The 25,534-nt window shown below is 45.4% G+C and overlaps 1 protein-coding gene across 1 annotated transcript in view; it reads left to right on the top strand.

Annotated features, from left to right (window-relative positions):
* Positions 1-217: 217 nt before the first annotated feature.
* The window catches only part of tspan13a (tetraspanin 13a), an 86,629-nt gene continuing 61,312 nt past the window's right edge, over positions 218-25,534 (top strand). Inside the window, exon 1 of the mRNA XM_038797470.1 lies at positions 218-481. Within this exon, the coding sequence (XP_038653398.1) occupies positions 419-481 (63 nt within the window). The 5' untranslated portion in view covers positions 218-418. The remainder of the gene's footprint in view (positions 482-25,534) is intronic.

Genomic DNA, 25,534 nt, shown 5'->3' with positions numbered 1-25,534 from the left:
TTTGCATTTCGATGCATATGAAGCTTAAAATAATGTAAAATAATGTACATTATTTGAAGTACATACTTCAAACTGCTGACTGTCTCTAGGACCTGACCTGCCGTTGCCAACCCAACAGCTCATTCCGAACAGTTTGGGGAGCAGGCCAAACCAAACGTCAGCTGGTTGGAGGCGGCAGCGCCTGCGCGTTGTTTGCGCTTCCGAGTAGCTCCCCCCCCGTAGTTCTCTCTTTGCGATCCTGCATTCTGAGGGAGGAAGCGGTAGGAGCTGCTGGTTTTGCGTCATTTTCAAGCCAATAGTTGTTGCCTGTGGAAGGTTTGGCCAGCGGCAGCAGCAGCACAGCGGGCGACGATTGTCTTTGCCGTCTCGGAGCTCGCGCCTTCTCTACACATCTGTGCCCAGTGGCTTGATTGTGACGATGGTTTGCGGCGGCTTCACCTGTTCCAAGAACTCGCTGTGTGTGCTGAACCTGCTGTACATTGTAAGTACCTGCTTACACCCTGTGTCCGTGTGGGGAGAGACACATATGGTAGCAACCCCGCTGGGCTTGGAGATGACGGAAATGAGTGAAAATATCACCCCCTCCCCCAGAAATATAATTCTTTGTCTGCCTCTTTTGATTTTCAGTTGATCACATTTTGAAGTGTTGATTTCCTCTCGGGCGGAATTTACATTCGGTGCATTTGTTGCACCGAAGGGTTGTTCGGGGATCCTGCTTCAATAGTCTTGTGCGTTCGCCGCTCCGGTTCTATCTTTCCTTCAGCTACCCATCTATCACCAACGATTTGTTTATTTTTGTTGTTGTTGTGGTACCCTGTGGTTTTTGAAAATCTGTTCGAAATTCGCCGCATGACTAACCCCTTGGGTGAAGGTGCACTACGTGTAACACTCCTGCATATGGTTCTTCTGGTAACACATTTGTATGACCAATAAAATATTCAGGAAGCTGTGTGGTTGGGCGTGTATCTTTAGCATTCAGCACTTGCATTACTGTACCCAAGATTAGACCCCCCCCCCCCCCCCCCCAGTTTTGTATTTAGGGTGACAATTTTAGTAAGGCTGAAATTCATTGTACGTGCTTTGGACAGCTGTCGACAATATTAAGGTTAAAGAAGCAGCGCCATATCCCATGTCATCAATCTATTTTATGAATAATTCATGCGGATGAAAAATTGTACCTTCTGTTTTTTGGCAGCATTTTATGGATTATAATCCATTATAAATGATCGGAGTGTATTTATTATAGAGAAGGAAATAACCCGAGTTCAGACCAATGCCACATGCCAATTGGTCACAGCTACTTGCGTGAAACCAGTGGTTCATTTTAATCGCTCTTTGGACTCTGGTATCCTGTCTCATTCTTATGCAAAACGGAATTAATTTTGTTTTGCGGCAGTGTCTACAGTTGACGCACTGGTTTCAGTAAGTGATATTAATACCAGAGTTAATTATTTCAATTACTACAATAGAATTCCCAGTGACTTACTGAGAAAGTCAATATTTCAGTATTTCTTAACTTAATTTGAACTTTTGGGGATTGTCCAACTTTTAAAGATTTTAAAACCAATTTAATTTGCAGTTAATGACAGACACTTTCTCTCTTTTGCAACAGTAGCAGTGACTAATATGTTGAACCAGAATGTTTTTTAAAAATCTGTAGCACACTGTGAGATTGTGGAAAAAAAGTGGCCACATTGCATATTTGGAACTTCTATGTGATTATCAAATGCTTAATTCAAAGAAAAGATTAACTTCCACATTATTTTTCGTCAGAAAATCAATGTTTACCAGTTAACTTGAGCATTTCCTGCAAAGGCTTTGGCGACTGTCATTCTGAAGATAGATCGGTAATTAGGCTTTAGAAAGTGACGTCCTGTTGGCTTTCTTGTGTGCAGTTGTGTTTCCTGCTTCTGCCCTTCTGCTTTCATCTGAAAGTAACTACTATTCTAGTCTTAAAATTGCCACAGGAACAATGCATACAACTATTCAGTGGAAAAACAATGATTGTAAAGTCTAACCTGCCAATTATTAAATTTTTAAAGTGGCAAGTGACAGAAAACTAAATAATTGAACTGACTTGTAGCCCAATTAATACAAACCTGATCCAACATTTTTAAGGATATAGATGGAAATTTTGGTAAAGGTACAAAAATGTTGTGTAATTATAAATTTGTGGACCATGACGTTCAAAAATGGTGCCATTAGTAGGGTATTTTCAGGACAGGCAGAAAGAAAAGATAGTTGTGAGTGAACACATTCAAAAGGGAAGGAGAGTAGAGGGTGAATATTTCTATTACCATCACAGGGGATGGATAGCTGAGGATAGGAATTGGTAATTAATTTAGTAAATGTGTCATCTCAGCAAGTTCTGTGGCCAGGCTAGAATCAGACCATGAGTGAACAAAAAGACATTGGAGCTGGAGACTAGAACAATGAGGACCAGTGTTGCCATGGCAGAAGGACAAGTGCTGAAGGAAGCCAAGTAATAAGGGGCATTGGATGAATTAACATTGGTGAATGTAATGAACTCCAATTGGCTTTATTGGTTGGCCAATTGGAGTATGAGCTCCCTCAATGACACAATGATAGTTCATTGAGGGGGCCCATATAATCACCTGTGTAGGCTTTGTGAGCCAGTCTTTAGTTGACTGGACTGCTAGCAGCACTGTTTGTAGCTGCTCCTGTAATATCGTTATTGTAAATAAATATTGGTGTGGTGACGGAACTCCTGCCTCCTGTGGATTACTACAGTGGCGACGAGGTAAACTACGAATTTTGCAGAGACCAGCTGCCGCACTCGGAGGGTAAGCCTTGCCATTTAAAAAAAATGCAGTTTTTTGGAAGGTTAGAGGCATTCGACCCGGCTATTGAGGACTGGTCCCAGTATGTGGAGAGAATGTGTTACTTCCAGGCAAATGATATACTGACGGACGAAAGGAGACGGCTTATCCTGCTGTCGGCGTGCGGACCCTCCGCTTTCGCCATTATACGTAGTCTGACTTATCCCGATGCGCCGGACACGAAAACTTTCCAAGAAGTAACGGAATTGGTGAAAGAGCACTATGACCCAAAACTACCCTTCATTTTGCGTAGGTACAGATTCTACACAGCGAAGCGGGAAGACAGGGAGTCAGTCATGAATTTCTTGACCCGCCTGAGAAGGCTGGTGGAAAAATGTGAGTTCGGCTCAACGCTAAATGAAATGCTTCGGGACCGGTTAGTGTGTGGTATAAACAACCTCACAATACAGAAACGCCTGTTGGCGGAAACGGAGCTAGACTGCACTCAGGCGTTACAGCTCGCACTGTCCCTAGAAAAGGCAGCAAGTGGGGCGCAGGAACTACAGGGCACGCCAATCGAGGTAGATACCTGTGAGAGGGACTACCACAATGGGTCCTGCTACAAGATAGCCGCTCTCAGGAAAAACCTGAGGAATAGAGGGAAAAAGGAAAACCCCAGAACTGCCCCCAAGCCTGCCAGGACAAACTGGAGACAGAGGGAAGTACCGGCTGAGGCTCCCCCAACAGAGAAGGACCATTTCTGGCACCAGACAGAGTGGGGTAACAATGACAGAAACCCTAGAAGGAGGTGGCAAAAGAGGAATAGCAGGTGGGGACGCAGGGAAGTACACAACCTAGACGCCCCATCCTCCTCCGAAGGGGAACAATTATATAATATTACAACGAAGAAAGCAGAACCCATTAGGATTACCCCACGGGTGAACGGGCGGCCGACAATAATGGAAATAGACACGGGTGCGGCCGTATCAGTAATGGGAGTGGCAGCATTTAGAAAAATCAAAGATGGACTCCAGCCACTAACCCTAACAAAAACATCGACAAAACTTAAAACCTACACGGGGGAACCCCTGGAAGTTCTAGGCACGACTCATGTACCTATGGAATATGAGAAACAATTGCTCAGATTACAATTGACGATAGTAGAGGGCTCCGGACCGAGCTTAATTGTACGGAACTGGCTGAAAGACCTAAAATTAGATTGGATGAAAATTTTCCAGAGTGGAAGCGGGCAATTGAGTGGAGTACTCCAAAAATACCCGGAGGTCTTCCAGGAATGTTTGGGGGAAATCATAGGCGCCAAAGCAACTTTGCACGTGGACCCAGAAGCCCTTACGAAATTTTGTAAGGCCAGGCTGGTACCTTTTGCATTAAGGAAGAAAGTAGATTATGAAATAGAAAGGTTATGGCGCGACGGCATTATCAGGCCAGTACAGTTCTCGGAATGGGCAGCGCCGGTGGTACCAATTTTGAAGCCAGACGGCTCAATACGTCTCTGTGGAGATTTCAAACAGACAGTAAACAAATATGCACTGCTGGACAAATACCCAATCCTGAAAATAGACGACCTATATACCAAATTGGCAGGTGGGCTTTTGTTCACGAAACTAGACATGAGCCACGCCTACCTGCAGTTAAAGCTGGACAAGGGCTCCCAGAAGTTCGCTACGATCAACACCCTGAAGGGCCTTTATCATTATACTAGGCTACCTTTTGGAGTGTCATCAGCCTGCGCTATAGTCCAGCGTATGATGGAAAATATTCTGCAGGTGGCGATTTATTTGGACGATGTCTTAATCACGGGTAGGACAAACAGGGAACACTTCAGGAACCTGGAGGAAGTGCTCAGGCGTTTCGCAAAGGCAGGCGTACGGCTAAAAAGTGAAAAATATGTTTTTCTGGCCCCACAAATGACGTACTTGGGATATAAAGTAGACGAGTCAGGCTTACATCCATTAGAAGACAGAGTAAGGGCAATAAAAGAAGCTCTAGCTCCCACCACGGTCCAGGAGTTATGATCATTTCTAGGGTTGGTAACCTATTATGGAAAATTTATTGAAGATAGGGCGTCCATCCTAGAACCCCTCCACCAGCTACTAAAAAAGAGGCAAGAATGGAAATGGTCCACCCGCCAAAACCGAGCATTTAGGTACATTAAGGAACAGCTGTCATCCGAAAATGTCCTAGAGCATTATGACCCAAGGAAGGAGTTGGTGGTCACTTGTGATGCATCCCCCTACGGGGTAGGAGCCGTCTTAGCCCATAGAGGACGGAATGGGGAAGAACAGCCAATAGCCTATGCTTCGAGGACCTTGGCGATGGCTGAGAGGAAGTACGCCCAAATCGAGAAGGAAGGACTGGCGGTGATATTCGCAGTAAAAAAATTTCACCAGTATCTGTACGGGCGGAAATTCACCATAGTGACGGATCATAAGCCGTTATTGGGGTTATTAAAAGAAGACAAGTCAATACCCCCGATTGCAGCAGCTAGAATCCAACGCTGGGCGTTGCTACTGGCGGCATATAGATACGTTCTGGAGCACAGACCGGGAATGCGGGTAGCACATGCAGATGCTTTGAGCAGACTTCCCCTCCCGGACACTCTGCCGCAAATACCAAAAGTAGAGGAGACAGTAATGACTCTAAATTTTTTGGACACCCTACCAGTAGACGCACAACATATTCGGTTGTGGATGCAAAAAGACCCAGTTTTAGCCAAGATGAAGCATTTACTGCTAACAGGGGAACTGGAAAGACCAGTGGAGCCCCAGATGCACCCATACTGGAGCAGAAGGGACCAAATAACCGTAGAAGACGGTATCCTATTATGGGGAGCCCGGGTAATCATCCTAGCTCGGGGCCGTCAGGCAATCTTAACTGAGTTACATCACGGACACCCAGGGGTGTCTAAAATGAAGATGCTAGTTCGAAGCTACGTTTGGTGGCCAGGTTTGGACAGACATAGCAGCCTTGGTACGTCGGTGCCAGGAGTGCCAACAGGGGCAAAGTGTGCCACCAGCGGCGCCATTGCACCCGTGGGAATGGCCAAGCAGACCGTGGACCCGCCTGCATATTGACCACGCCGGCCCTTTCATGGGCTCAATTTTTTTGGTGATAGTGGACGCCCACTCCAAATGGTTGGACGTCCACCGGGTAAACACGGCAAGCACAGCATCGACAATTGAAAAGCTCAGGGCCTCGTTTGCAACACATGGACTTCCGGAGGTATTGGTGTCGGACAACGTAACGGCATTCACAAGTAAGGAATTTGGAAAATTCCTGAAGGAAAACGGAGTCCGTCACATCAAAACGGCCCCTTACCATCCAGCGACCAACGGCCTGGCAGAGAGAGCGGTCCAGACACTTAAAGCGGGACCCAAGAAGCAGCCGGCAGCGTCAATAGGCACGAAGCTCTCCCGCTGGCTGTTTGATTACAGGACCACACCGCATTCCACAACGGGCATACCACCAGCTGAACTCTTAATGGGAAGGCGGCTGCGAACGAGGCTGAGTCTCCTTTTCCCAAATTTAACAGGGAAAGTGGAGAAACAACAGGAGGCCCAACGCAGGGGGCATGATAATAGTCGGCAGCAGAGACATTTCCAGGTGGGGGCACCGGTTTGGGTTAAGAATTATGGGAATGGACCAACGTGGGTCAAACGCACGGTAGAGTCCCAAACAGGGCCCATATCCTATGAGGTTTCAATAGGAAGTAAGGTGCTGAAGAAACACCTAGACCAAATAAGGGCAGCGGAACCACACCTGGAGGCAGGCGAAGCAGGACCGCCTCAAGCTGGGATAGCCCAGACGGAAAGAATACCCACACCCCAGCTCCGAGCAATTTCTCCAGACCCCGTCATCCAGTCATCAGAGTCGGAGATGGACACACTCGACGAGGCCGCCGCGACACCTCTCCCCGAGGAGGAGGAAGAACAACTTCCAAGGAGGTCGTCAAGGAAAAGACGGGCACCTATGAGGTACACCCCGCCCACTTCGGAGAACGACCCGGCGGACGACACAGAGGTGACAGACCCAGACATGAGGAGCAGGAAGAAGCTCAGATGAATGCCAGCTGGCAGGAATCCCTCGGACCTTTGGGGGGGGGGGGGGGGGGGGGGGTAATGAACTCCAATTGGCTTTATTGGTTGGCCAATTGGAGTATGAGTTCCCTCAATGATAGCTCATTGAGGGGGCCCATATAATCACCTGTGTAGGCTTTGTGAGCCAGTCTTTAGTTGACTGGACTGCTAGCAGCACTGTTTGTAGCTGCTCCTGTAATACAGTATCGTTATTGTAAATAAATATTGGTGTGGTGACGGAACTCCTGCCTCCCGTGGATTACTACAGTGAAATAAGCAAGACTGGTATAAACCCCTGCATAGTTGCTCTCCTGATTATATGCGAACAAACAAATTAGGAGCAGTAATGGGCCACTTAGCCTCTCTGACCTGCCCAGCCATTCAATATGATCATGCTGATCTGATTGTAACCTCAACTCCAAATTCCCACCTACCCCTGATAACCTTTCACCCCTTACTAATCAATAATCTATCTGGAATCTATGTTATCAACAGATTGCAAACACTATCCAACATTGAAAAGATAATTTCCAAGAAGATGGTTAGAAACCAGGAAGGACAAAGACACAACTTGCATATGACAGATTATGTTTATACTTGATTGTTGCTCAGGATAGTGAATAGGTAGGTATATCGTAGGGGCAGGTAGGAACTGACTGATAGTTGGCCATGTAGAGCTAACTGACATGGGAAGAAATAAAAAATTGGCATTTAAAAACCACAAATGAGGAATGGTATACAACAACAAATCAGTCACGTTGATGAGTGGCCTACCTCAGCTCCAAATTTTTATGTTGTGACACATTGATAGAGGATGCAAGCTATTTTTTTCAGGCATAATTCCAGTAATTATGAATAAGAGTGTTAACTCAGAAAATGGAGGTGAATGAGTGGTTTAGCAGCATGGTGTGGCTCAGCAGTGTGGTGTAAGCACAAGAACATTATTTTCATGAATACCTCAATCCTTCCACAATAAGAAGGATGGGTTCAGGAGGCTACAAGTAAACCAAATAAGGTCAAAAGCTTATAAAACCACTGAAGCTGAATCTGCCAGCCTAATAAACTGGACAGGTTAGGATGGAGTGGGGCCCGAAAAGCAGAATTCTAGACGAGGTGGATTGTCAGGTAGAGCGCAGTCAACAAGTAGGCATGGTCACTGATACAACAAAGGGGGCATCAGAAACCAGGGATAGGTAGAAACTGGTGAATGCATGAGGAAAAATATAATAAGCTGTAGACCTGCGACCACTATTAGAAATTAGGATGTTGTGTGCATATCAAAAACATGATTTGAGTTGGAGGATGGAAATAAATATAACTGTAGGGGATGTACAGTATTTTATAAAACAGAATGGAATAAACAGAAGTTGATGTAACCCATATGTATCAACACGCCTTGGAGGTAAAATAGGTCAATTGTGTACAGTGTAGAAAACTCGCAAAATAAACCACTCTCAACAAGCTTTTAATATAAAATTAAATGCAAGCACTAAGGGCATTCTGTTGGCTACCAGTTCTGAAAAGAGGTAAAATATGTGAGAACTAGAAAATTATTTTGATGAGAGTGTAATCTAATATAAACTAGAAAACTCCAAGAAGTTTAAAGTCAAGTTGATTAAACAAATGTATGATCACTTTTAATCTTTTCTCCTTGTTTATTTTATTTCACGGGACATCGACTTCACTGGCCAGGTCAATATTTTTGTTGCCCATCCCTAATTCCCTTGAGAAGGTGGTGAGCCACCTTGAACCGCTGCTGTCATGTGGTTTAGGTATACCATAGTGCTGTTTTGCAGGAAGCTCCAGATTTCTCTGACTTGGCGACAGTGAAGAAATGATGATGCAGTTCTGAATGACTTGCCGGGAAGTTTGCAAGTAGTGGTGTTCGAATACATCTGTTGCCCATGTCCTTCCTAATGGTAGAGGACATGGGTGTGGAAGGTCCTGTAAAGGAGACTTGGTGAATTGCTGTATTTGCTGCAATGCATTTTGTAGATGGTACACAATGCTGCCACTACATGGTAGAAGGAATGGATTTTGGAGGTGGTGGAAAGTTTAGCAATCAAGCAGGATGTTTTGTTCTGAGTGTTGTTGGAACTGCACTCAGCCAGGCAAGTGGAAAGTATTCCATCACTCACCAGACTTATGCCTTGCAAGTGACGGATAGGCTTTGGGAAGTCAGGAGGTGAGTTACTTGTCGCAGGATTCTTAGCTTCTGACCTGCTCTGGTAGCCAAAGTATTTACATGGCTGATTCATTACTGACTCCTGCTTTGCGAGCTCCTTAATGCCATATTCGACCAAATGCAGTATCAATGTCAAGGGCCGTCACTCTCGCCTTGAGTTCAGCTCGTTGTCCATGTTTGAGCTAAGGCTGTAATGAGGCCATGAGCTACGTGGCCCTGGAGGAACCCAACCAGTGTGTAGGATATTGCTGAGTAAGTGTTGCTTCATGACACTTGATGACCCACTCCATCATTTGCTGATGATTGCGAGTAAACTGATGGGATGATAATTGGCCGTGTCGGATTTGTCCTTTTTGTGGACAGGATATACCTAGCCAATTTTCCATAATGCTAGGCAGATGTCGGTGTCATAGCTGTACTGGAACTCCTTGACATGGGGTCCAGAGTCAATGTTGGAAACTCCCAAGGGCAGCTCCCTCCCAATTGTATGCTAGTGTGCCACTATTTCTGGTGGATTTGCCCTTTCGGTAGGACATGACATACCCAGCGATGGGTATGTCCTGTCCCACCGACAGGCATATTGCCTGCAAGGTATGATTTTGTGAAAGACGATAGTCAGGCTGTTCCTTGACTAGTCCATGGGACAGCTTTTCCACTTTTGGCACAGGCCCCTTGATGTTGGTAAGGAGGACTTTGCAGAGTCAAAAGGCTGTTGTTTCCTAAATCAATGCAATTTGATACAACTGAGTTGCTTGCTAGGCCATTTCAGAGGGCAGTTAAGAGTTAATCTCATTGCTGTGGATCTCGAGCCAGACCAAGTAAGGACAACAGGTTTCCTTCCTTAAAGGACATTAGTGAGGCAGATGGATTTTTATGACAATTGTCATTATTACCAAGATTTGCTTTTGACTTCCAGATTTATTAACTGAATTTAATTTCTACCAGCTGCGGTAGTGGGATTCAAACCTTTATACCCAGCGTGTTAACCTCGGCCTTTAGATTACTTGCCAGATGACACACACACATTACTTCAGGAAGGTAAAGTTTTTCGTGCTCCAGTAATTAGAAATACCAGGAGCAAGGAACATCTTTTTGAAGAGTTAAATTTGATGAAATTAGGGAATATTTATGCAAATTGGGAGAGGTTGCTCAGCAAAGCTTCCGTAGAGGACAAGTCAAGGGATGCCTTTTCAGGGCATCTTGCTGAGCATGCAGGGCATCCCAGTAAAATATGCCATATGCCAAAACGAACAAGCTCGAATGAAAAAAACCTGGCTGTCATAAATTACACTCTTTTAAAATGGGGAAAACCATACATACATATTTAAGGACAACAATAACTAGCCTGGAGATGTCACTTATTGAAGTGAATACAGTTAAATGCAGGGAAATATAAAAAAGATAATTTAACTGAGCAAATAGAGCTGCAAAAAAAGTTGAAGCTTTGCAGTTTAAAATTTTGTTTTAAATGTCACAATCATAAAAGTTGTCACAAAACATGATTGTAAAATATGCATACAGTGAGGAAATATACAAAATATCCCAACAGGTCTCTGGTATTCTTTCTGTGACTAAGGACATAAGAAATAGGAGCAGGAATAGGTTATCCAGCCCTTTGAGCCTGCTCTATCATTCAATCAGGTTATGGCTGATCTTTGACTTCACCATTTTCGTGCACGAACCGTGTATTCCTAGATGTTTTTTTATGCAGAAATGTATTGATCCAAGTCTTGAACATAATGACTGAACCTCCACATCCCTCGGGGGCAGAGAATTCCAAAGATTCACCGCCCTCTGGAGTAAAGAAATTCCTTATCACAGTCCGAAATGGCCGACCCCTTATTCTGAGACCTGGTGTGCCCCCTGGTTCTAGAACACCCCCCTACACTCCATACCCCCCAGACAGGGGACACATTCTCCCTGCAGTGAGCCCTGTAAGAATCTTGTACGTTTGAATGAGATCACCTCTCATTCTTCTAAACTCCAGAGAATAAAGGTTCCAGACTATTTACTCTCTCCTCATTTGATAATCCCTCCATCCCAGTGATTGACTTGCTGTTTTTTGACTTTCTGAAGGAGCATCAGCATATAAGAAATAGATTGATGCAAATTAGTAATTTAGAAGTCTGCTATAATCTAAATTTCTGTGAATGCATGTTTCACAACAATACATTTGGTGGTGTATATCAATTTTCTCTGAGATATTGTGATGTAATTACTGCTGGATTGAAGGTTAATGTGCAGTTGTTTACGAGAAAATAACTGTACAATATAATGAAGTATGAAGTTACAAATACTGAAACAAAAATTAGTTCAAGGTTAATAAGTATCTAAATGGGAATTGCTTTATCGTGAGGAGTATATCACTTCTTCAACAATGACTTCCAGTAGGCGTCACTAAATTAAAGATGGAGGGTAGGAATGCTTGTTGACGTTTTTATTTCCCTGTTCAATCAGGTGGTGCTCACATGATGCAATTCATGTACACATTGGACCTGTTTTTTGTTTCTCAAAACGCTTAAAAAGCTATGCTGATTTCAAAGAAACATTCCTCAATATCCAATGTTCTTTTATCGAAGCGTGTTTTATCTTGATATGCTGCACGTCACGACCACGTGATTTAATATGTTGGAGCTTGTTTTAATGAGTATTTCTGCAAGGCAGTTTTAAGGAATGAAAATCTAGTGCATTTGCAAATGGAAGAGAATTTTTAAGGCAATAAAGAAATTGTAATGTAAACAAGGAACAGATAGTTCATTGTCAAAGCCAGCACAGGAATGCATGGTGTTTTATGATTAGATTTTAATTTATCATAGAATTCCTACAGTGCAGAAGGAGGCCATTTGGCTCATTGAGTCCACACCAACCCTCTGAACAAGCACTCCACCAAAGCCCACTTGCCCACCCTATCCCCTTAACCCCACCTAATCTTTTGGACACTATGTGCAATTTAGCATGACAAATCCACCTAATTTGCACATTTTTGGACTGTGGGAGGAAACTGGGGCATCCAGAGAAAACCCACGCAGACACAGGGAGAATGTACTTCACACACAGTCATCCGGGGCTGGAATTGAACCCGGGTCCCTGGAGCTGTGAAGCATCAGTGCTAACCACTGTGCCACCATGCTGCCCCAAACTGTAGGCCCAATCCCCCTTCCCGTAACACCATCTAACCTGCACATTTTTGGACACTCCATAATTTAGCATGGCCAATCCAACAAATTTGCATATCTTTGGAATGGTACAAAGAGTCAGCCATGGGATATAAATAGGTTAAAAGAGTGGGCAAAAATGTATATAATGTACGAAAATATGAAGTTGTCCACTTTTGCTGAATTTACTTTAGTTACTAGCAACTATTTACAAGCTAGAAGTACCCTATTTAAAGTTCATTTGAATTGTCATAGGGAGCAGGTATGCATCGTTTCAAAAATGAATATTCATTAGAACCCGATCAATGTTCCTGACTTGAAAGCAGTTTGTGTCCCTGCATGTTTTGCAGTGTGTAGGTTTGAGAAAAGATACCTACAACCGTTCTGTACAAATGGTAACGTTTAATCTGTCAGTTTATTTTTATAAACCTTTTAAATTTAATAGTGAACAATAATTGCTGCAAGGTACCAGCAATAAAATTATACAGTGGGGTAGAATATTAATTTGTGCTTGTGGTAGATGTACTGATGTTGTGTAGAGTAGATTTTCCAGTACCAACAGCTTATAAAGGGCTTCTGGCATATTGAAGAAAAAAAGAAAAACTGTACAGCCAATAAAGTACTTCTTGAAGTGTAATTGTTGTTGTAGGAAACATAACCGCTATTTTATGTTCGGCAAACTCCTGTAAACAGCAATATGATAATGACTAGATAATTCTTTTTGTGATGTTGATTGAGAGATAAATATTGGCCAGGACACTGGAGATAACTCCCCTGCTCTTCTTCAAGATGCTGCCACCTTTAACATCCAACCAAACAGTCATGGGACCTCATTTTAAAGTCTCATCTGAAGAATGGCACCTCTGACAGTGCCATGTTTTTTTTGTGCTAAAGCCCTGTCGTGGATGCACCGCTAAATTTAATGATTCAGAATTTTCAACAGCAATATCATGTTCAATTATTTATCACACTACCTGATGCGAAAGTGAGAACATTCGACTGGCTTGAATGTGTATTGAAGAGGTCACAACATGGACATTAATTGTGGAAATAGCCTGCTTGGAGAGTGCGAGGAGGTAAAGGACATGACCTCCAGGTTTTAGAAACTGGGGATTATTACCTGTGCCATATGCAACGTGGCACAAAGATAAACAGATTCAGGAAGTGACATGTGGCTGAAGGAATTGTGCAAGAAAAAGAAAGGATCCATTTCTTGGAACACATACAACATGAACCCTACTTTTGGGACAGGCTTCACCTGAAACAGGATGAGATCAAGGTCCTAGTGGGAAGTTTAAATGGGGCAGTGACATGGGCTAGAAATTAGTAATGAAGGGAGGCTCAGGTGGAAACAAAATATAGATAATAGTTCATAAACAAACTGAGCAGAGGGAGACAGAGAGTGGGGATAATGGGCAAGTACTCCAATTTGACTCGTTGCCTCGCAGTTAGGGCCTTGACTAATCCTTGTATTCATTAGTGACTTTGATGAGATAGAAAGCCACATATCCAAATTTACTGGTGACACAATGATAGCTGGCAGTGTAGCAGTGGAGATAAAAATCTTACCGTACAAAACAACATTGGTATATCAAGTGAATGGGAAATACCATGGTAACCAGATTTCAATGTGGAGAAATGAGAGGTCATCCACTTCAGACATAAAAAGGATGGAATAGGAACTTTCCAAAGCGAGAAAAAGTGCAGACCCATAATATCATGTACAGGTGCAGAAAATAATCAAAAAGGATAATGGAGTTCTAGCCTTTATATTAAGAGAAATGGAATACAGTACATGGAAGTCTTATTTCAGTTATACAAAGCCGTAGTCTGACCACACGTCGAGCACTGAGAGGTTGGAACCACCAGACCTGAGAAAGTATATACTGGCAGCATAAGTTTGCCAAAATGATACCTGCGGTCTCGGGGTTAAATTGAAGAGGTGTTACACAATTTGGGTTATATTCTGTGGATTTTAGAAGGTATTGGTGTGATTTGATTGAAGTTTTCAAGATATTTTTTATAAATGTTTTTTTATTGAGTTTTCATATTTTATATATGACAAATTACAAGTTATTAGAGAGAGAGAAAAAAAAAGGAAAACACAAAAATTTAACATGAATATTTACAGGTAAGCATCTTCATAACAATAATTGTGGCCGCCCCCTTTAGCCAGCATACATATTTTACATTCCCAATATGGCCGAGGCACATGTTTATAGGCATTTATTTATAGTTTGGTTTTGGGCCTTGGCTTGCCATCAAACCCCCATACCGAGCCCGTAGCCCCCCCCCCCCCCGGCTACCTTCCCCCGATTCCCGCCCATTTTCCCCTGGTTCTTGGCCACCCGACTATTCTTCCTCATGTACGTTGGCCACAAACAGGTCCCGGAACAGTTGCATGAATGGCTCCCACGTTCTGTGGAAGCCGTCGTCCGACCCTCGGATGGCGAATTTGATTTTCTCCATTTGGAGAGATTCCGAGAGGTCGGACAGCCAGTCTGCAGCTCTGGGTGGTGCTGCTGACCGCCAGCCAAACAGGATTCTACGGTGGGCAATCAGGGAGCAAAGGCAAGGGCGTCCGCCCTCCTCCCCAGGAATAGATCTGGCTGGTCTGAAACCCCGAAGACCGCCACTATCGGGCATGGCTCCACCCTCACCCCCACCACTTTGGACATAGCCTTGAAGAAGGCTGTCCAGTACTCCACAAGTCCGGGGCAAGACCAGAACATGTGGGCGTGGTTGGCCGGGCCTCTCTGGCACCGCTCACATTTGTCCTCCACCTCCGGGAAGAACCTACTCATACGGTTTCTCGTTAAGTGGGCTCTATGTACCACTTTTAGTTGAGTCAGGCTGAGCCTTGCGCACGTGGAGGTGGAGTTGACCCTATGCAGTGCTTCGCTCCAGAGTCCCCACCCTATCTCCATCCCCAGGTCGTCCTCCCATTTCCTTCTTGTTGCGTCCAGTACGGTGTCGTCCCTGTCTACCAGTCGGTCATACATGTCACTACAGTTCCCTTTCTCTAGGATACTTGCGTCCAGTAGGTCTTCCAATAGTGTCTGTCGTGGCGGTTGTGGGTACGTCCTTGTCTCCTTTCGTAGGAAGTTTTTGAGCTGCAGGTACCATAGCTCGTTCCCCCCAGCTAGCTGAAATTTCTCTGTCAGTTCGTCCAGTGTTGCGATCCTGTCGTCCGTGTATAGGTCCCTGACTGTCAGTGTCCCCCCGTCCTGCCTCCACCTTTTGAAGGTGGCGTCGGTCAGTGCTGGTTTGAACCTATGGTTGTTGCAGATGGGAGCCTTATCCGACATTTTGTACAGGCCAAATTGCTGCCGCAGTTGGTTCCAGGATTGGAGGGTGGCTGTCACCACTGGGCTGGTGGAGTGTTTTTTGGGTGGGGATGGGAGTGCTGCCGTGGCGAGGGCCCGGAGGGAGGTTCCCATGCAGGAGGCCTCCTCCGCACGCACCCACTCGGCTTCTGGCTCCTGGATCCATCCCCTTACTCGCTCGGCTGTTGCCGCCCAGTGGTAGAATTGTAGATTCGGGAGGGCTAGCCCCCCCCTGGATTTTGTTTTTTGTATGACCTTCTTTGGGATCCTAGCATTTTTACCCCCCCATACGAACGCCATGATATGTTTGTCCAGCGCTTTGAAAAAGGCCTTGGGGATGTAGATCGGAATGGATCTAAACAGGAAAAGGAACCTGGGCAGTACGTTCATTTTGATCGTCTGGACTCTCCCCGCGAGGGAGAGCGGGAGTGTGTTCCATCTTTGCAGGTCCTTTTTAACTTCCTCCGTCAGGCTGGTGAGGTTCCATTTGTGGATCCCTTTCCAGTCATGGGCTATTTGGATCCCCAGGTAGCGGAATTTATTTCGGGCTTGTTTGAACGGCAGGCCCTTTAGTGCTGCCTCCCCCCCCCCCCCTTGCGGGTGTACTGGGAAGATCTCACTTTTGCTCATGTTGAGTTTGTAGCCCGAGAAGGCTCCAAACTCTTTCAGGAGCGCTATGATTCCGTCCATGCTGCTTTGTGGGTCCGAGATATAGAGGAGCAGATCATCCGCATAGAGTGAGACTCTGTGCTCTCTACCTCCCCTTCGGATCCCCCTCCAATTTTTTGCTGCCCTGAGCGCGATTGCTAGCGGTTCAATTGCTAGTGCGAACAGCAGCGGGGACAGTGGGCATCCTTATCTGGTGCCCCTGTGCAGCTGGAAGTATTGGGAGTTGGTATTGTTGATCCGTACACTCGCCATGGGAGCGTTGTATAGGAGCTTTACCCAAGCGGTGAACCCTGTTCCAAGCCCGAACCGCTCCAGTACCTCTATGAGGTATTTCCATTCGACTCTGTCGAAGGCCTTTTCTGCGTCCAGGGAGACGATCACCTCTTGTGTTCTCTCCCCGGAGGGGGTCATTATCACGTTCAGCAGGCGCCTGATGTTCGCGGTAAGCTCTCTACCTTTGACGAAGCCCGTCTGGTCCTCTGTGACCACCTCAGGTACACAGTCTTCTAGCCTTTTGGCTAGGATTTTGGCCAGTATTTTGGCGTCTGCGTTCAGCAAAGATATGGGTCTGTATGACCCACATTCCGTTGGGTCTTTGTCTTTCTTAGGTATCAGCGAGATTGAGGCCTGTGCTAACGTGGGTGGCAGTGTGCCCCTAGCTAGCGAGTCTGTGAACATCTCCCGCAGGTGCGGGGCCAGCGCTGTCGCGAATGTTTTGTAGAAGTCCGCCGGGAATCCGTCCGGTCCCGGCGCCTTCCCCGTCTGCATGGAGCTAATGCTCTCCATGATCTCTCCCAGTGCTAGTGGTGCTTCCAGATCCCGTTTTCTGCCCTCTCCCACGACTGGTATGTCCAGTCCATCAAGAAACCGGTTCATCCCAGCCTTCCCCGTTGGGGGCTCCGAGGTGTATAGCTCTTGGTAGAAGGCCTTGAAGGTTTCGTTAATCCTCTCTGGTTCTGTTTCCCACGTGCCTCTGGTACCTCTGATTTGCGCAATTTCCCTGCTGGCTGCCTGCTTTCTCAGCTGGTGTGCCAACAGGCGGCTGGCTTTGTCTCCGTGTTCGTACAGGGCCCCGCGTGCCTGGCGGAGTTGGTGTACTGTTTTCCTGGTGGAGAGCAGGTCAAAGTTCCTTTGTAATTCTTTTCTCTCCGCCAGGAGCTCTACGGTCGGGGCCTCGGAGTATTTACGGTCTACCTCCAGTATGGAGTCGACCAGCTTCTGCCTAGCCACCCTTTCCTCCCTATCTCTTTGCGCTTTGTAGGCAATGATTTCCCCTCTTCGTACGGCCTTAAGCGCTTCCCAGAACGTGGAGGCTGAGACCTCCCCGTTTTGGTTGTTCTCCGTGTATTCCGCTATGGCCCGCGCTATCCTTTCGCTGAAGGCCTTGTCAGCTAGTAAGGCACCGTCCAGCCTCCATGGGGCGCTGGGCCCTTCCCGTCTCCAGCCGCACGTCCATGTAGTGTGGGGCGTGGTCTGATATCACAATTGCGGAATATTCCACCTTGTCTATCCCTGGAAGCACCGTTTTCCCCACCACAAAGAAGTCAATTCTGGTGTACACATTGTGTACTGGGGAGAAGAAAGAGAATTCTTTCTCCCCCGGGTGGGCGAATCTCCAGGGGTCCACTGCTCCCATCTGCTCCATATAGTGACTGAGTTCCCTTGCCATGTTTGAGGTTTTCCCCGTTCTGGGGTTTGATCTGTCCGTCTTTGGGTCCTGTACACAGTTGAAGTCCCCCCCCCATGATTAGTCGGTGCGTCGCTATGTCCGGGATTTCTGCCATGGTCTTTTGGATGAAGCTCGTGTCATCCCAGTTGGGCGCGTACACGTTAACTAGAACTACCGGCGCCCCATCCAGGGCCCCGCTGACCATGACATACCGTCCCCCTGGGTCCGTAACCGTCTTTGTCGCCCTAAACATTGTCCTCTTGCCAATCAGGATCGCCACCCCCCCTGGCCCTTGCCCCATAACAGGAATGATAGGTTTGTCCCACCCAGCCCTTTCTTACCCGCAGTTGGTCCTGCTCCCTCAGGTGCGTCTCTTGGAGGAAGACTATGTCGGCCCTCATGTTTCTAAGGTGGGTGAGGACTCTAGATCTCTTCACTGGGCCGTTAAGTCCCCTTACGTTCCAGGTGACTATTCTGGTGGGGGGCTTCAGCCCCCTTGCTCCTGTGGGGTTAACCATATTTGTCCGGTGGACGCGCCCCTGCCCTCTGGGGTTTCCCTTTGTTAGGGGGCCGTCCAGGATGTCCACTATCACTGCTCTCCCCATGCGGTCGGGTCCCTGCGCTCCGGGGTTCCCCCTTGTCCCGGGGACACCCGCCATGGCCGTCCACTGTGTGTCCGCCACGCGGGTAGTCCCCTGCACTCCGGGGGGCCCCTTCACCCACAGACCGTACTGGGTGGGTGCTTGCAGCGGTTCCCTGTTTCGAGCCCTTGTCCGTGGCACTTTGTGGCCCTATTCCCTTTCTGGCCTCTTTTGTCCCTTCGTCCCTGCATTTCCCCTCCCTGGTCTCTCTCCCCCCGAGTGCCCCCCCCCCCCCCGCTCTATCCCTTTTCCCCCCTCCCGTGTATACCCCTCCATTGCCCCTCTCTCCCCCATTCCTGTCCCCATTTGCTCTCCCACCTTTGATGGGTGATCCCCCCCTCCCCTGCCTGGCGCCTTCCCCCCTGTTGGGGGTGCGCTGTGGCCCTGCTCTGTTGCGCGCCCCCGTCGCTAGCTTTCCTGCTAGCACGGTGGCTCCCCTCTCGGAGGTTGCTGTCCCGCTTCTCCTCTCCCCTCTCCAGTACTCCCGTTCCCTCGTGCCGGGGCCTGGCCTCCCACCTGGAGCGGGCCCTTGGGCATTGGGTTGTTTTTCGTTCTGGGTGTTCCTGCCAGGGGGGAGGGGGCTGGCTTTGCCTCGCCCCTCCCCACCCCCCCGTCGGCATGACGTTTCTCCTTGCCATGGGCCCCTCGTCCCTACTTCCCATGGTGTTTTTCCAGCCCGTGCTCCTCGACGAATCTATTCGCCTCGGCAGGGGCTGTAAAGAAATATTCCTTGTTTTGGTGTGTGACCCAGAGTTTTGCTGGGTACAGCATACCAAAACGTACTTTGTTCTTGTAGAGAGCTGCTTTCGCTCTGTTGAACTCCGCCCGTCTCTTAGCTATGTCCGCTCCAAGATCCTCGTAGATTCGGATGGCGTGCCCGTTCCATTTGCAGGCTCTATTCTCCTTGGCCCAGCGCAGGATTGTCTCCCTATCCCGGTACCGGTGCAGTTTGGTTATAACTGCTCTCGGTTTTTCCCCTTCCTTGGGCTTCGGGCGCAGTGACCGATGAGCTCTGTCCATTTCCGGTGGGGTGGGAAAAGTTTCCCGCCCCACTAAGGAGCCCAGCATCGCAGCCACGAATGTTGTGGGATTTCTACCCTCGATCCCCTCTGGCAGGCCCACTATCCTAATATTTTGCCTTCTCGAGCTGTTCTCCTGGTCGTCTACCCTGCCCTTCAGGCTCCCTTGTGTTGCACTCAGTTTCGCCATTTCCCTCTCCAGGGACATGACCCGGTCGCTCACGTCAGTCGCTGCCTTCTCCAGCTCTTTAATGGTTGCCCCCTGGGCTTCCAGTATCTTCCCTTGGGCATCCACTTTCTCCTCCAATCTGGTCAGAGCCTGCTGCACCCCTGACATGGCCCTGGTCACTGCTGCCTGTGCTGCGGCCTCTGCGTCTGCTTTTAACTCTGCCTTGATTGCCTGCAGCTGCTCCCTCACCACCTCGGCAAAGGCTAGTTTTCAAGATATTAAGGGACAGATGAGATAGGTAGGGAAAATAATTTCCATAGTTATTGTGTCAAGGGCTGGATGGCATAGTCAAAATTAGAGCCAGACTTTTCAGGAGTGAAATTAAGAACCACTCATTCTCTCAAAGAGTTGTAGAAGTTTGGAACTCTCTTCTCAAACGGCAATTGATGCTTGACCAATGGTTAATTTTAAAACCGAGGTTTATAGATATTATCCAAAAATATCAAGGGATATAGGGCAAAAGTCGGTGCATAGAGTTAAGTTTCAGATCAGCCATTATTTCTTTGAATGATGGCACAGGCTTGCTGGGCTATATAGTTGACTCCTATTGTTATGATCCGAGGTGTGAAAGATACATTATTGTGGCATGTTAAAGAACTTAAAAGGGTGCACATTTATATTGGTTGATTCCTTCATATGTAAACTGTCAATTATCATTTGCATATGGTTTCTGTACTTCACTTGGCTTACCATATCAATCTTACACTCCTCCTTTGTGAGTCATAATTTGTTTCATGTTCATGTATGACATCGCCTTTGTCTGTGCAGAGTCAGCACATTCTCCCCGTGTTTGTGTGGGTTTTCGCCGTGGCGTCCGGTTTCCTCCCACAAGTTCCGATAAATGTGCTTGTTAGGTGAATTGGACATTCTGAATTCTCCCTCCGTGTAATTGAACAGATGCCGGAGTGTGGTGACTGGGGCTTTCCACAGTAACTTAATTTCAGTGTGTTGATGTAAGCCTACTTGTGACACTAGTAAAGAATATTATTATCTCCAGCAGATATTCTTGACATTTCCTTCTCCTTCAGCTAAATCTGCCGACAGGGCTTGTATGCAGAGGGAATACCATCCTAATTTAAATGTATGTAAATTCTATACCAGCTCCAATTATAAAATAACTTAATTGTATACTAAAGTAACGTTTCCTTGTGGCATTTACCATTGCACCCCATGGAGTCTGATGCAGATCATTGGTGTGACCCCCATTCTTATCTACTGCACTGACAAACTCCTTTATTTGAAGTAATTTCAGTCTCCATCTCAGATCCTCTTTTCCTTATTTGAATTAACTGCCTTCCTCCAGCCATCACCTCTCTCCTAACCATGTAAATTACCACCTCATTGACTAGAACTTCTTTCAGAGCCTCTTTCTTTCTTGTGTCATTGATGAGGTCACTTCTCAGTATCATTCACTGGGCACATCCCCTGAACCACCTCATCACCACTTTCTTCCACATATCCACCTTAAAAAAAATTTTAAAAAAATTTCCCCGAGTCAATTATGACTGCAAATTCAAAAGTGCTGAACCATTGATCTTCCGTTTGTCATGATATTTCTGCAGTTGTAGATTTGCTTATTCTGTTGCTTCCAGTTTTGATGCATTTGGTTCCAACAATCTTTCCACAATTTTCCCATTTTGTCATTGCCTGGTAAGGTAACCATCTCCAGTCTGGCAAGTCCAAGGGATGCAAGCTGCATCGCACCTGTGCCGAACTGTCAGTTACTAGATGTGATTTGACCACATAAAGGTCTGTTTAGTTCCCTTTTGGTGTTCAAAATAGTCTAATTATCCTAAATGGAAAAATAACATCGGGCTACTTTTCTTTACTATTAACTACCCCATCAAGCTATTTCCCCCCTGCTCACTCCATCCACTCCTCCCTAATAAGGGTGTCAAGTTCGTGGATTTCTTAGTCTCTGTCACAGAGACAATTTGTTCAGCTGCCTCTGTTACCTCCCTTTGCAAACTAAGACAAACTTACTGTCAGTCCCATATTCTTACTAGCCATGAACCCATATCTCTTTCTCAGCACACTTTCTTCACAACATTCCCCCCCCCCCCCCCCCCCCCCCCAACTCTTGTGTTTCCACCACCCATGGTGGAAAGCATGCCATGCCATTCTTGCCAGTCAACTGGTCATGCATTGACCAAGAAAAGTGTGCTTCAAGCTTGTTGATAAAATTTCTGATGACATTGCTACTTCCACAGCACTGGGGAAATCAGATACAGATTACATGACTGTTTTGTGCAACATCCCAATTCTGAAGTGTGTTTCTAATTTTGCTATGACATGAAAGTCCCTCTCCCATTTGTACAATTAGCTTTTCCTTCGCGGCCTCTTCCAGTGTTACACTAAAGTTCTGTATAAGCTTCAAAATCTGTCCTTCTGTTTTTCTGCTTGGCATTCTTATTTGAACTATAGCAACTCAGACTTCAGTCATACCCTCTATTTTCTTCACTGCAAATGGCCGTTTATGATATGTGAAATGTCTACATTGGGAGCAAGTAGATGGGGATTATCACTGTGGGTTGAAGCACAGCACGTGGGAGGTTAGGGGGAGGAATTATTTGTTTCGACATCCCCCCCCCCCATCATAACATCCTACAGAAAGCCACAGGTTTATACTTGCTATATTTACATTTTGGCTTTCCCCTCTTCATTCCCTTATTAAAACAATTCTTTATTTTGTCATGCTTTTGTTTGTATACACTTATCTTGTGGATTATTTAAATCTGTTTTCCATTACGCATCTGGCATGTCTGATAACCCATTAGCCCATTCTCTGGTGATTGTTAGAAAGTCCACACACATTTTTATCAATTAATTGACCGGCATTCATAATTTTTCACTGTGTGAATGTTACTGTATACATTCCATTTGTTCCTTCCCAGAGAACAGAATGTTGCAGCTGCTTTCAAAGAAAATTCATGAGGTCAGTTTATTTAAGTTTCCAAATTTAGAAGTGAAGGTTATCAACCTTTGCGTACTGTGAGCCTTCAATCTGTAACAATTCAGCTATAATGACTTGTTGAATAACGTAATACTCCTATTTATACAACTTATAAATACCACACTTGTAAATACCATTTTGGAAATTATAACTCATTTCTGATACTTAAAATTGGGCAAATTGAACACCTGTTTTAATTACCATTTTTTAAAATACAGTTTACGTGATGCTCCTGTGCTAGATCCTTCATCTGCTTCTTTACTCATGATAAAACAAAACACAAGGCTATGTTATCGACATGACATCCACTCAACAAAGCCCACATCAAAGACATTCACACACTATCCAAGTCTTGTGTTAGATCCCAGCTAATGTTAATACTGGACAAATCCAATCCCAGAAGGAAACCTGGATCCATGTTTTGTTTTTAGAAACTGCAGAGGAAAGTTACTGAAAAAATTCACAGGAGTCTGCTGATGAACTTTTAACACAAAGAATAAAACATTTATTAAACAAGAAAATTAAGTATATTACACCCAACAAAATGGTTGGAAAGTTCTCAGAAATGTAAAAATTATTGCAAATATTCACATCCTTCACCCCAGCTATATCTTTAAAAAAAATAAATTTAGAGTACCCAATTAATTTTTTCCAATGAAGGGGCAATTTAGCGTGGCCAATCCACCTACCCTGCACAACTTTGGGTTGTGGAGGTGAAACCCACGTAAACACTGGGAGAATGTGCAAAATCCACATGGACAGTGACCCAGAGCCGGGATCGAACATGGGACCTTGGTGTCGAGAGGCAGCAATGCTAACCACCGTGCTGCCCTACTCCAGCTATATCTTTAAAGTCACATAGAAATTTGGAAAGATAAAACAATTTACTAGATCTACCTTATACTCTAGTATTCAGGTAAGTAAGCGGTACGTGTGAATTAACAGGTCAACTATGGTTAGACATGCCATTCTCCCCAGTAAATGACAGATGTAACCCAAGTAGATTCTATGGATGCCTCAATAACCCACCCAGTGCTTGTCACAGTGTGAGCCCCACAATCTCACTAAAACTGTGTCTTTTCCAATCTCCACATTTGAAGAACTTGACTTAGAAATCTCCAAACATCGCTCCCACTTGGATGGCTTCACAAGGATCCAGGGTTCCATTTTTGCTTTCTGAAATGTCTTTTCTCTGGATCTCTACGTGCACTCAAGCTGATCTTCAGCTGTGCAAAGCAGAACACCACTGCTCCAAAATGGTTCCTTTTTCCCTCTGGCCTGTAGCACAAAGTCACCAAATGTCGGTTGCGCTTTCTGATCTCTTGGGCACCTCACAAAACCACTTCACTTCAAGTCTGTTCACTGCAGCTCTTGCTTTAACTTGGGAGTCTTTTTCTTTGCTCCTATTGCTTACCTTGACTCAATGGAATCTACCTCTGATCCTTATCTTTGTCTCTTACCTGGGGCTGTTTTCTGGATAATCTTACTGTCCCAGTCCCTGATTGGGACCATCTTCTTGGTTTTGTAACTTCTCCCTGTCCCCTTCCTATGTCCCGCTCCTTTGGGAGGGACACTCTGCAATGATGCTCCAGTTCCAGGTCACCTGACCTGTTCTTTGTATCATTTAACCTTTCTTCTTTCCATTTCTTCTGCGTGTGTGCGGATGAACGGTTTCCAGCCTAAAGATATGAAATCAATGAGCTGCACAGTGCGACCATTTCCTGACAGGTGCATGCACCGAATTCCTGAGGCCTGCCAAAACTATAGTTACCCAACTCCATATTTTAAATGTTAAAATACACTTTCCATCTGCTTATGTAACTCTGATTTTTCAAATATCTTAATGTAAGTAAGAAGTAGAAGACCTGGTTTCTGTACTGTATTTTTGCTATTTGTAACTTAATTAGGCTAAAATAAAGAAGGATTATGCTTTAGAGACTGATTGTAGAATATACTAATTATTGAACATTGTAAATATTGCATTTTCTGTAATGATAAATGTTAGGGAAAATTAGTAATAGTAAAGACAATTTCCAGTATACAGAGACACATCGTAATCCCCTCTTCACATGCCCATTTTAGTTTACATTCTCTGCTCCTGGAATATCATTAAATTTAAAGGATTGGTCCTTTAGTTCTGATCAAGCTTTGTGGGGTGAAATTTCCAGGACTTGAGTGCATAATGGCATAGTGAATCACTAACTTGTTTTACACTGTTCTTGATCCTCAGAATCTTTTCCCTCAACTTCAATCTTGTCTTTTTTGTATACTACCTATTATCTCACTCAACTTGGCGCTTTTGAGTTTTTGAGGAATTAAATATTGTGACAGAGTTGTGCTGCATTGTAGATATTAGCAAATTATAAATTGCAGCGAGAAGGAGCAATCAGGAAATTCTTCAGTCTTGCTGATCAATAAAACAAAGATACAGTTATGAACCATTCAGTCTTTGTCCTCTGACCTCTTAAACGTGTCGCAATGAGATACCAGAGGGCTTTCAATGCTTTTCACTGATTGTTCAGTCATTCCCCTTTGTTGCTCACGAGCAGATTGATCTTTCTACTCTGAGATTACTGATAAAACAGAATCCAATTACATCCTTCTATGAAATTATTATTTTGAATAATACATGCAGCCAGGCAGGAGAAATTCTTCTCCAGAATGGAAAAGATCTTGTGCAATTTACCAGGGTTGCAAGTGTTGAATCTTTCCTTCAAATATGAATTTACTGTTACTTTGTTCATATGGTGCAATGTTAAGAGTATGTTTCTGATGACTGAAGTAGTCACCAAAATCAGTGTTATTATTTGC

Source organism: Scyliorhinus canicula, chromosome 5 (genome assembly GCF_902713615.1).
Source record: "Scyliorhinus canicula chromosome 5, sScyCan1.1, whole genome shotgun sequence".
Taxonomy (NCBI): Eukaryota; Metazoa; Chordata; class Chondrichthyes; order Carcharhiniformes; family Scyliorhinidae; genus Scyliorhinus; species Scyliorhinus canicula.
This window is presented reverse-complemented; position numbering and strand designations above follow the sequence as displayed.